Here is a 12,364-nt window from a genome sequence, read left to right on the forward strand (position 1 = left end):
CCCCGCTGCTCGCCACCACGCTCCCCAGCATTACGGCCAGGGACGATCGTACGCGGGTGAGTGTTTTGGCGCCGGGTCATAGTCCCAAAGTTTAATTGCGATTCGGCCAATGATGCGCCCAAATTAGAGCCGGACAGACGGCCGGGCTGGGGGAAATAAATAAATAAATAAAAACGGACACCTCTTTACTGTGAGGTGGGTAAAAAGGAACAGGTCCCCGCCCTTGTGATCTTTGTGCATGCAGGGTTCTTTGTGGGTGTGGTCGGTCGGCGACTAGCCGGGGTCGTCCTCCCGATGGGGGACTAGCACTAGCCGTCTTCCACATGGTCCCTCGGGTCCCTGCTGCTCCTAATCTCTTCGTACATCCTCCTGCTGATCTCCGCAAAGTCCTGCTCCCTCCCTCGTCTCGCCCTGCGCGTCTGCTCACACACCCAGCCGTGCTCTGGTTCGCCTCTTAGATCGCCTCTGCCGCCGAGATACTGAGGCCGAGGCGCACTCGTCGACTTTGACTATTATCTGTCCTCGGGAGGGCGGCGGCGGCCGTGTAGGGGCGGCGGCGCGCTCCTGATGACAAATAGTCGCCGCACAGTGCAACACGGCTGCTCACACACCCAGCCGTGCTTTGGTGTGTCACCTGTGTCTCTGTCTTAACCAGATATCGAGAGCGGCGCGACGACAACAATCCCCCTAACCCTAACCCTAACCCTAACCCTAACCCTAACCCTAACCCTAACCCTAACCCTTAACACCCTAACCCTAACCCAAAGTGGCGAAGAACTCGGGGGCGCATTCACCGAGAGGTGGCCTCGACGGACGGCTAGTTTCTCCATTCCGACCCAAGCGGCCCGTTCTTAGGACCTGCACAACGGCTTGGAATCCTAACCCTAACCCTAACCCTAACCCTCTAACCCTATACTTACTTCACGAAAACGGTGGATTCAGCTAAAAACAAGGCCAGCCCCCCTGTTTTGTGTTGGCTGGTGATACCTAAAGCTCCGCTCGGCTCCGCTCGGCTCGCTCGGCTCCACTCGGCTCGTTTGGCTCCGCTCGGCTCCACTCGGCTCCGCTCGGCTCCACTCGGCTCCACTCGTCGCTCGGCTCGCTCTGCTCCGCTCGGCTCCGCCCAGAGGGTGTGCATGACCTAGCTGAGCGCCACAAGCCCAGCTCGTCAGACCTGGCGCTTATGAGGTTGTTATGCTGGCTGTCAGCAGGTGTATGCTGGAGACAAAGTTGTGGACTCGGTATCTATTTCTCTGAGGTCAATGTGTACAGCTATGTCCTTCTTGACGATGGAGAACCTGATGCTTAAGTGATCGGCGCCAGAGCCGGGAGGTGCGCGCGGTCGGTCGCGGGAGAGCGCGATGCGGTGGCCTGAGCGAGGACGGCTGTGCGCCCGCGCGTTAGCCATGTCTGGGGAGGTGGCTTGAGGGGCTCTCCCCCGCGGCTCACAATCTCTCGCAAGCTACTCGACATCGGGAACCGCATGTGCGGGTTGGGACACGAGGGTAGTGAGGATAGCATGCGCCAGCCAGGCGCGAGGCGCCGCCTCATCCTCAAAGCACTGATGCGTCATGAGACGTCGCGGTGCCGTCACGGCACGGCCCACCACGAAAGCCGCGCCAGGAATGTCTTCGCCGCCGGGAAGTGCACCGTCTGAGAAAGCCATCGCTCTGCCGTCCTCCGGCGATCCGTGTATAGGCACGGGCGTGTCCTCACCGCTCCCCGAATGACCGCTGTGGCATCCTCAATCTCGCTGGCCCCCATGTATGCCGTCGCCGCGGCGTCGGCGTAGGCGTTGCTAGCGCACCCCGCGTGGCTCGGTACCCACAGGAACGTGACGGATTCGAGCTGGGCGCGATATCTGCATATCCCCTCTAATGCTCCTCCTCGATCCCACTCCCTGAGCCCCTCAAGAGAGCCTATCTTCGGTACGCCGCCTCGATCTGCTGTAGCGCGGGCTTGCAGTCGCTCAAGACGAGGCACCTCCTGTCCGTTGCATCTTCCGCCGTCGCCATCTTACGCAGGTAAGCCAGCACCGCGTACGTTTCCGCGTCTATCACCTGCCAATCGTCTGGCAGTCTGCCGCCCCGCGCACAGCCCCTGCCCAAACGCGAGCCGCAGCTCTGAGCTCATCGTCCCCGCCTTCGAGCTGTCCAGATCCCTCGACGGGGCTGGGAGAGCACGGTACGGGACTGGCAATATAAACGACACAGCAGTGAGCAGACGGGAGGGGGCCGTGTCGTCATCGAGCTCAAAAAAGAAACGCAGCCGCCCTCGACGGCTACGCGTACGTACAGCCCAAATGCCGCCCGGTTGATCGCATGCGGTACGCGCACGACAATTCACACTCACACACACGCACCTGACGCTATATTAGCGTGCCGTTCAGCAGCGACGCGCCTCCCCCCAGCAGCAGCCTCCGCCCGCCCGCGTCTCTCAGCGACGCCTCCATCCTGCCCGCCGCGCCGCCGTCGGAACCGCCATCGGCAAGCCCGTCCGCGCCTACAAGAACGGGCCACCGGTCCGCGCGCACTGCCTCTCACCGACTCCTCACGCCGCCTCTGCCACACGCCGAGCCCAAGCGACGCGAGCACGTTGGTCAGCACCTGCACCTGCCCCTCGAGCTGCGCGACGCGCCTGTTCACATCCAGGCGGGGGAGTGAGACGCCGTCCACACACCCACACGCACCGTGCCCCTCGAGCTGGGCGCACGTCTCCCACCCCTTTTGGAACTGCTGCGGCGTCTGCAGGTCGCCGTGGTAGAAGCGCTCGTAGTCCGACTCGAGCGGCTCCCAGCCGCAGTCGACCTGTCAACCGTGGAGATGGATGAGCTGAAGGATGAGCTGCGAGCCAGCTGCTGCCAGCCTGGCTCCCGGCGAGAGCGTACCTCGCCCCAGAGGCCGTCCAGGAAGGCGCGGCCTCCGAGCCCAAAGAGCCGCTCGACGAAGAGGTAAAAGTACTTAGTGTCCCACTCGCCTGGGAGCCACACGCATGCGGTCGTAGAGGCATTGGTCGATCAGGGCCCAGAGCCATCCGTGTCCCCCCCCCCTCCAGCGGCAACATCTGGGCTGTATCTCGGCTGTATCTCGGCTGTATCTCGCTTGACACCTCGGCCACATCTGGGCTGTATCTGGGCTGTATCTGGGCTGTATCTGGGCTGTATCTGGGCTGTATCTGGGCTGTATCTCGGCTGTATCTCGGCTGTATCTCGGCTGTATCTCGCCCTCGAGCGGCGACAGCAGCATGTTCGACGGAGGGAAGAAGAACCAGCCCGGGACCTCCGGCGCGCAGACGCAGGGGAAGAGGAAGCAGCCGTACCGGAGAATGAAGAAGCCGGTCCAGAGGAGTGTGGTGCCGAGGGCGGCCCAAAAGATGCAAGGGCCTCCGTGGGGGAAGCAGACGGGCCAGCCGTCGAGGCAGTAGGGCCAGGTTTGCCAGAGGACGAGGAAGTAGAGGAAGGAGGCGGGCACGACCCAGAGGTAGAGCGGCGTCATCTGGTACCGGAAGAGGAGGATGAGCAGCGTGGTCCAGATGCCCGTCCACCAAAACAGCACGTAGCGGTACGTCCGGTAGACAACCTGGCAGCGGAGGCCCTGCGGGTGCGGCCGAGGTGTAGCCGAGGTGTAGCCGAGACCTAGCCGAGCAGACCTGGCAGCGGGGGCCCTGCAAATACGTCGAGGATTGGTCGACAAAGTCTTGGGGCAGGCAGGCGGCGAAGGCGATCAAGCCCATCGCCCATCCGTCCAGCTCCTATGGACGATACTATGAATTGAGTTGATGTCACAGACAACAACCGGCCCCCCAAGGCCGTCTGCGCCGGAATAAAGTCGAAGATGAGGAAGATGATTGTGGCGTCGCCGAGCGCGTTGCCCGTGCTCTCGACGTTGATAATGATGGCCGAGACGAGCGCGAAGTACGAGACGACGATCACGGTGGCGAACTCGGAGATGATGGTCCAGAGCACGACGGTGCAGTACGCGTATGTCTGCCCTTCGAACCGGTTCGCGAGGGAGCGGAGCAGCAGCCGGATCTCGGGCGAGGCGAGGAAGGACTGGGAGTCGTCAAAGTTGACAGCGTTGCCAATCATGAACCAGAAGACAATCACCTTGCCCAGCAGCCAGATGAGTCGGGGCAGCCACGGCTCGTCGAGCGTCCACCACTCGTACCACGTGGTCGTGTGCGGCACCTCGGCGAGAAAGTTTGCGACGATCATCGACTCGAGGAGAAGGACTTGGAAGACGATCGTCAGCACCGCAACCACGACCGCGACCCATTGCAGGAACTGAGAGCCGAGTAGGTAGAACCAGCAGAGCTGCGTGCACGGCCACGAGCAGCGGCAGCCGAGCCACGGCGCGACGAAGGCGCCGCTCGCCTTGAGCGCCGCCGCCGGCCCCACCACGGTCGCCATCGGCAGCGGCGTGCCAAACACATTGACCGGCTGCGGCTGGTTGGTGCCGGGGGTGCCGTCGTCCTGCGAGACCGCCTGTGGAGTGTGCTACCAGCGTCATCGCACCGTATCCTCACCCGTAACCATATTCTTCTGCGAGGCCGCCTGGTACTGCACCAACAGCGACTGCTGGTAGCCGAAGTCCTTGAGGTACGCCGAGATCGAGTTCCACATCGCCCAGGTGAAGATGTTCTTGAAGCCCTCTCTCAGCACGTACCCCTCCTTCATCAGGAGGGAGTTCGAGGTGCCGAGGACCTGGTCCCGCTTCAGCTCGTCCGCCATCTTCTGCGCCTCCTGCGGGCGCGCGGCGGGCGGGAGACCGAGGGCTGTGGCCAAGGGCTGAGGAGAGAGAGAGTTGCTACCCAACACCAGCCCTCGCTGAAGTGGCCGCCAATGCAGCGTTGTGGCGCAGAGCAAGCGGGCGCTGCCGCGGCAGGCGGCGGCGGCGTGGCGGCGTGGCGCGGCGGGTGAGGCGGCTGTGCTGCAGGCCGCCACGGCGGTGCTGCAGGCCGCGGCTGCGATGCTGCGGCGGCGCTGGACAGTGGCGGTGCTGGCGATGGCGATCGGGTCGAGGCCGCGGCGCAGGTGGCGGACCGGGTTCAGCAGCAGGTACGGTAGGACTTGGTTGGGCAGAGGCAGCTCGTACGGCCGGAACACGCCGAACCAGGCCAGATTGTCTTCGGGTGGCGACGGCGGCGGCGACAGCCAAGCCTCGTCCTCGCTGCTGCTGCTCGCCGCGGCGGCGACCGGGGCGGCGCTGGGCATCACAGCGCCGCAAGTCGAGGACACACCTCGGCACCGAGCGGCGAGCGAGGCGGCAGACAGCAAGAGGCGCGCCAAGGCGGGCCTGCAAGGCGCAAAAGAATGAAACGCGCCGGCACGTCGCCGAGCCGGACTACATGCGCGACGAGGGGCGCGCCGCGCCCTTTGTTCTCGAGGCGTCTGCCTTTCACAAGGTGATGGCGCGGGTGCCGAAGGAGCGCGCCATGTTCTCGGGCGACGCGCTCTCGTACGAGGAGCTCGGGCGGCTGTACCACTCGTCGAAGCGCGCCAGGGACGTCCTCTTTCGCCTCTTCTTCAAGATGGCGGCGGGCCGGATCCACGAGAGCCTGCGCCCCCTCCTCGGCGACTGCTTCCTCGTGGGGCTGCGCAAGCCGGACGGCGGGACTAGGCCGATCGGCATCGGCTCGGCTCTCCGCCGCCTTGTCGGGAGGTGCATCATGGAGCAGATTAAGGACGAGGTTGGCGAGCGGCTGACGGGGACCGCGCCGACGTGGGAGGACTTGTGGCGCGCGCGCGAGTACAACGGCCTCGCGACGGAGGAGGAGGCGCGCGAGAGGAGCTGCAACACGCCGCTGCAGCTCGGCTGCGGGACGCCGGGCGGCGCGGAGATTCTCATCGCTATCTGCCGCGTCTTCGTGCAGCGCCATCCCGAGGGCGCCATCTTCTCTGACGATAAGGTCAACGGCTTCAACTCGATCACACGCGGCGCCATCTTCCGCGGCCTTCGCACCTTCTTCCCCTCGCTCATCCCGGTGGCGCGCTTCTACTACCAGTCGGTCGACGGCGACGACGCCGAGGCGGTCGACCCGCGCCTCTGGTTGCTCGGCGGGCACGGCAAGGTGGAGGCGTGCGACAGCGCGGGCGAGGTCTACGCGTCGCGCGAGGGTTGCCAGCAGGGCGACCCGCTCGGGCCGCTGCTGTGGTCCTTCGGGTACCACCAGGCGCTCCTCGAGATGCAGGCGCGCAGTCCGGACTCGATTTGCCTTGCGCCTGGACGCCGCAGCGCTGAACTCATTGATGACACCTACTGCCTGGACGTCTCGCCGGCGGCGGCCTGCGCTGCGGCGGCGGCGGGCGAGGACGCCACCGACGACTTGTGCGGCGTCACGTCCAACCAGAAGAAGCAGGAGGTCTACTCGCCGACGGGCGACCTCTCCTTCCTGCCGGCGGCGGTTCGCGGCTCGCCCCACCACGCCGACGGGCGCCTGCTCGTCATCAAGGTGCTCGGGACTTTCCTGGGCGACGCTTCTGAGGCCTCCCGCCGCCTCGTCGAGCGGGTGCGCCGTGCGCTGGCGCCGCTGGCGGGGCGGGAGGGCGTGTGCGGCCTCCACGACACGCGGCGGTGCAACCTCGCGCTCCAGATCCAGATGACGCTCAATCGCTTCTGCGCGAACGCCTCCCTCAACTACTTCCTCCGCACGATGCCGGAGGAGGCGACGCGGGAGGCGGCGCGGCTGCACGATCGGCTCATCGGCGAGGCGTTCGACGAGTTCACGGCGGGGCGCTTGAGCTCGACGGCGCAGCGCAGGGCGGCGCTGCAGCAGGCGCGGCTGCCAGTCAAGCTCGGCGGCGCTGGTCTCACCTCCATGTCGGCCATCACCGACGCGGCGATCGTCGGCTCGTGGTGCCTCTGCTGGGAGCCTATAGCTCGCCTCTGCCCGCAGCTGGCGCGCGGCATCGACCTCGGCGCTGCCGCGGTGGCGGCGTCGGCGGTGGCAGCGGCGGAGGCGGCGACCGGGCAGGCGGAGGCGGAGTCGGCGGTCGAGCAGGCGCTGGCGGCGGTGTCTCTCAAGGCGAGGTATGCTCGCGAGGCGCGTGCGCGCGGGGCGGCGGGCGGTGGCGGTGGCGGCGGCGGTGGCGGGGATGCTGAGATGCGGGCCGCCGAGGGCGGCGTGGGCGGCGAGGGCGGCGAGGCCGCCGAGGGCAGCGAGGGCGGCGAGGGCGGCGAGGGCGGCGAGGGCGGCCGGGGCGGCGAGGGCGGCCAGGGCGGCGAGGGAGGGGAGGCGGGCGGCGCCACTCTAGGTGGCGGGGGCGGGGCTGGCGCGGCGGGGGGCGGCGCCGGCCCCGCCGCCGACGGGGGCGCGGAGGGCGCCGAGTCGAGGGCGGCGGAGGCAGCCAAGGCGGCGGTGGGCCGCGGGCTGCGCGGCGACGAGGTGGTGGACGCGATCCGACGCGCGGGCGTGGTTTTGCTGCCGGTCCACCTCGACGTCGCACGCCGCCAGGCGCGGCTGGTGGCGGCGCACGCCGCCCTCGACGCCAAGTACCGAGAGGACAAGAAGACGTACTATTTCTTCGACAAGACTGGCCGGGCCTACCGCATCTACAACCCGAGAGGGCTGCCCCCGGCGCATACATACCTTCCGCTTACCGAATGGAGCTCGCGCAGCAATCTTCTACAACACGCTCAGCGCCGATACTCCGCGACGATTCACCATTCGGCCTGGAGGGAGATGCATGCGGCGGCGGGCCGCGCAGGGAGGAGGGAGCAGGTGCGGTTAGTCTCGGCGAGCCAGTTCGGCGCGGGCGCGTTTTTGAACGCGATCCCGACCCGCGCGCACTTCCGTCTGCCCTCGTACGTGCTGCGCTTCGCGCTGCAGCGCCGCTTCGGATTACACCTGTCGATGATGACGGACGTCATGGCGGACGGCATCTACAGCCAGCACGGTCTGCCCTTCGACGCCCTTGGCGACGTGGCGCAGAACGACGGCGCGGCGGGCCACCAGACGCGGCACAAGGAGGTCCTCCTGGACCTTGTCGAGCTGCTGCGGGGCAAGCTGGGGCGCGGCGCGGTGGAGCACGAGTTTCACTGCGAGCACAGCACTACGAGGACGGACTTGTACATTTACCAGGGCGTGATTGGGGACCTGCCCTGCATCGGCGACACGAAGATCTTTGCCGGTGTGCCGTCGGACCCCTCGGGGGTGGGGCGCATGGGGGCATTCGTCGCTTGCGGCAACACGCTGCCACGCGCCCGCGAGACGGTTCTGGGCGTGGAGGGCGGGGACAGGGGTGGGAGGGTGGGGATGTGGGACCCGCGGACGGGGACCGGGACGGTCGAGGCTGTCAAGGGCCAGTACACGGACGCAGAGGGGAAGTGCCGCGTGGAGGCGCTGCTCTTCGAGGAGTTCGGCGCTATGAGCGCGGGGGTGGAGGAGCTGCTGATGCGGGTGGCTAAGGTGGCGGGCCGGAAGCTCACGTGGTGGCAGTACGACCAGACGTCGTGGTCGGCGCGCGAATGGATGCCGTTTGCGCTGCAGCGACTGTCGGTGCAGCTCTGGACGGCGCTCGCGGACGAGGCACAGCGCGCCATTGGTGCGGCGTCGCGCGACCGCGAGGGACCGTGGGGGGGGGGGGCTAGCGGGATGGGGGGCTCTAAGGGGAAGGGAGCGGGGGGCGCCCAGTAGGGCGCCGGCGCCCCAGCGTAGAGGGCCTCGTGTAGCCCTCCTTTTGGTATAAAAAAAAGAATGAAATAATGCCTGCAGACCTTGCCCGGCGAGAGCGAGGCGGCGTACGTCGCGCGGCAGAACCGCGAGCGCGAGGAGGCTGCGGAGCGCATGCGTGCCAAGTTTGGCGGCAGCGGCGGCCTGAACGGCAAGCTCGGCGGCTGCGGGCCGAGCGGCTTCGGCTCGAGCGGGGGCTATGGCGGCGGCAGTGGCGGCGGCGCCAAGGAGTGGCTCTCCGGCAAGAGGGTGGAGGAGCGCTCGGAGCACTTGAATCCATTGCGGCGGCCGAATGCGTGCCGAAATTATTTTTCTTTGTGCCAGTGCGCGCCAATGCTTTTCTTTGTGCCACTGCGGATATTTTTTTCGCCTCGGGTAGCAGTCAATGTCTGCGGCCATGTAACCGTAGATTACTATACTTCCCAGCTGTGTCGAACCGCTGGTTGACAGTTGAGGTAATCGGCCTCAACCACCGCTCTGAGTACGGTAGTCGCCCTTCTTGTAGCGGGCCGTCACAGGTGCCCCCGCCTCCGCCTCCCCCTCACTCTCCCCCTCCTCCTCTTCCGCCGCCGCCAAGCCTGCTGCGAGGCGCGAGCCTGCTGCGAGGCGCGAGCCTGCTCCGAGGCGCGAGCCTGCTCCGAGGCGCGAGCCTGCTCGAGGCGCGAGCCGGCTGCGAGGCGCGAGCCGGCTGCGAGGCGCGAGCCGGCTGCGAGGCGCGAGCCGGCTGCGAGGCGCGAGCCGGCTGCGAGGCGCGAGCCGGCTGCGAGGCGCGAGCCGGCTGCGAGGCGCGAGCCGGCTGCGAGGCGCGAGCCGGCTGCGAGGCGAGCCGGCTGCCCGGCGGCCGAGCCGTAGCAGCAGGAAGAGCCTCGAGGAGCTGGCTTTCGCGTCGCGGCGGCCGGCAGGCAGAGCTCAGCTGGACTTGGCGTTGGTCTAGAGCACCAGCACGTCGTCCAACAAGGCATGGCCCACCGGCCGGCAGCGCGTGTACCGAGCTGAAGCTCCTGCGACCGGTGCCTTCGGCAGCGGCCACGAGCGGCTGCGGCCGCTGAGGAGCTCCAGGTCGGCCACCATGGTGGCCGCCGCCGGAGGCAGCCGCCATGGAGGAACGCCCGCCGTTTCGAGCGAAAGAATTCTGCTTTGGTGTCACAGCAGACTGGCACGTTGGTCGGACTGTGTTTCGCCTTCCCATCAATCAATCAGCACGCAAAAGAATTTTACAACGAAGTGTTGTGCGCAAAAGAATTTTACAACAAAAGCCTTTCGCACACGCACGATTCACACGACAGACCAGGCGCAGGCGACGGCTTCCTTAGAAGCCGTCGCCCTCGCCATAAAGGAAATCGTCCTCAGGCAGATGATCGAATCCCTGCGCAAAAGAATTCAATAAATATTACACGTTTACAGCACGCTGGCCCCGCCAGAAAAACGGTATGGTGTTGGAGTGCTCTCTGCTGCCGCGGCGCCCCTGTCGGTGCGAAGGCGCCCGGCGGCCGCGCGCTTGGTGCCCACGCCGACCGGCTGCTCTCGCGGCGCCGAGGCGTACCGATCCGGTCACGTCTCGCGCGCTGCAAGGTGCCTTTTGGTATGTGAGCGCTGGCTAGAGACGCCAGGAAGCTCGCTTCCATGCCTGCGGCCGCGGGCGTGCGGGAGGGCCCGCCAGGCTCGTCGAAGCACCGAGCGGGTCTTCGAGCTCGCCGCCCGCGACGAGCCAGCATGGCTCGTCGCTCGACGGCAGCCTGCTCAGTATGCTCTCGGCATTCTGTACAGCCTCGCCAAGCTTCTGGGAAGGTCTATCTACAGGGCCAGGGCGGGCTGTCTCGGGCGCTCCGCTCAGTACTACCACGACTACCAGGTCTCCGATCGGGTCGCCGGCAGCGGGCTTGCGCGGCGCGCCGCTCGACGGCAGGCTGCTACCCACCCTTTCAACAGCATCTTCTGCCTCGCTTCTCTCGCTGCGACCGCCTCCGGGGCCGGCGCCGGCCGCCTCGCTTCGCCAGAGCTGCCTACGCCTGCGACACGCGTGTCGGCCCGCCGCCCGCGTCGCCTGCGGCGGGCCCGCGTGGCGCGCTGCTCGTCGGGAGCGTGCTCAGCAGGATGTGCAGCGCAGCCTGCCTCACTCAGAGCGCCGCTGACGCGGCACGGGGCCGCCGTCGGCGCTGCTGCCGCGCACGCTGCGCTTTGTGCGTCACCATCGTGTCCTGGCTCATCGGTCGGTGGATGACATTTGGGAAAATGTCAATGGGTCAAGCATGCACCCAGTGGGTGGCTTTCTTTGGTCGCGTGGGTATTACGAGCACTTCATTGCGTCCAATCCCCCCGCGCGCGTGACGCTGATTGGGTCGGCGCAGCACGTCCGTGGGGTGGGCTATGCCCCGCACCCTTACAATCGGAGCATCGCCTATGCGTCACGCGTGCAACGCCTTTTCGCCGAAGCCGGGTGGCAAGTCACATGCGGGTGGAATCGCCTCCCAGATGACGACCTTGCAATCATGGCCACTGCAGCGGCCTTTTTACCAAGTTCCAGCTCGGGGTATTCCAAACTTGCAATGGCAGCGGTGCTCTTGCGGGGTGGCCGTGTGTGGTCGGGAAAAGGGTGGTGGACGTTGTCCACTATCAAGATGATGGACAAGATGAAGATCGGTGGGTTCCCACTTGTCGAAGCACCACCGAGCCATCGTACCTATGGTGGGGGCGCGTTTTGCAGGGAGGCGGCACGGGCAGTGGGCCATGCAAACTCGAGCATGCAAAATTCCATCCGGGCCCCGGGGCTGGCGCCCATTGCTTAGTGATACCTTTGTTCGTGCCAGTGTGCGCGCCAGTCCCGTTTGCGAGTCTTCTTGCTTAAACTCTTATGCCAAGGCGTTTTTCTTCTTTTGCAGTGATTTGAGGGAGGAGAAGGGAAAAAGGAGGGTGGTAGGTAGGTAGGTAGGTCGGTAGGTAGGGGTGGGGGCAGGGCCCGGCCAGGTTTTGCAGGATTTCATCTCGTGGTGTCCGGCCACGCAAGAAAACACCCTGGCGGGCTAGTGAAATTGGCAAATGCTTACTTCCGCTGACACTCCGCACGCACTGCGCAACAAGGCAAAAACGGCGACGCGCCGTACGCCTCAAAGGGCGCGGTCGACAATCTCGGGTGATCTCGGGCTCCTTGCCTCGCGCGCCTCTTTTGCGGCTTCATCCCTAGCCGCCTTGGGCCTTGCACACTCGGGTTTGACGCATGGGGTCACTCCCGCGAAACTCGTGAACTAGCTGGGGCAGTCGGAGAAAAAAGGGTAAAGGATGCCCGAAATCACCCGTTTTTGCCCAATTTTCGGTCGTCCGTCAAAATATCTGAAGATCCTACTATAGGATTCTCCCCAAACCTTGCTCAGCTGATCCAGCATGGGTCGTAGGCCAGGCCTGGGCAAAGAAACCAGTACCTCATCAGGCTTCCCTGAGCGTCACAGCTCGGTGATCGCGCCGGCCGGACACCACTGTAACGTCCGTTCCGGGCATTTGAACGCGACCTTCGGGGGCAAAGACATGGGCTCTATGGCTCAGACTGGACTCCTCTTGGTCCCTTCTGATGCCCTAGGCCACACCTGGGCCTTACTTGGAGCTCTAGGGGGTGGGCAGGGTTTGCCCCACCCCAACGCGCGGCCTCTAAATTCTTTTTTCGGGACCTTGGTTCGGTCGCCGGAGCCGCCAAGTGCTCAAC

The 12,364-nt window shown here is 65.9% G+C and overlaps 2 protein-coding genes across 2 annotated transcripts; one reads left to right on the forward strand and one right to left on the reverse strand.

Moving 5' to 3' along the window:
• Window positions 1-2,368: 2,368 nt before the first annotated feature.
• Window positions 2,369-5,289, reverse strand: EMIHUDRAFT_456513 (hypothetical protein; the record flags this gene model as incomplete). The annotated part of the gene is made up of 7 exons (XM_005783017.1): window positions 4,553-5,289; window positions 3,785-4,483; window positions 3,649-3,750; window positions 3,279-3,494; window positions 2,888-2,971; window positions 2,690-2,807; window positions 2,369-2,502 (listed from the first exon to the last, which is right to left on the reverse strand). The coding sequence occupies exons 1-7, from the start codon at window positions 5,210-5,212 to the stop codon at window positions 2,369-2,371; spliced, it is 2,013 nt and encodes a 670-aa protein (XP_005783074.1). The 5' UTR covers window positions 5,213-5,289.
• A 378-nt stretch (window positions 5,290-5,667) lies between these two features.
• EMIHUDRAFT_113179 (hypothetical protein) lies at window positions 5,668-9,522 on the forward strand (the record flags this gene model as incomplete). Its single annotated transcript, XM_005783018.1, has 3 exons — window positions 5,668-8,496; window positions 8,734-8,919; window positions 9,259-9,522. The coding sequence occupies 3 exons, from the start codon at window positions 5,668-5,670 to the stop codon at window positions 9,520-9,522; spliced, it is 3,279 nt and encodes a 1,092-aa protein (XP_005783075.1).
• Window positions 9,523-12,364: the final 2,842 nt, after the last annotated feature.

The sequence above is a fragment of the Emiliania huxleyi genome, assembly GCF_000372725.1.
Source record: "Emiliania huxleyi CCMP1516 chromosome Unknown EMIHUscaffold_183, whole genome shotgun sequence".
In the NCBI taxonomy this organism is placed as follows: Eukaryota; Haptophyta; order Isochrysidales; family Noelaerhabdaceae; genus Emiliania; species Emiliania huxleyi.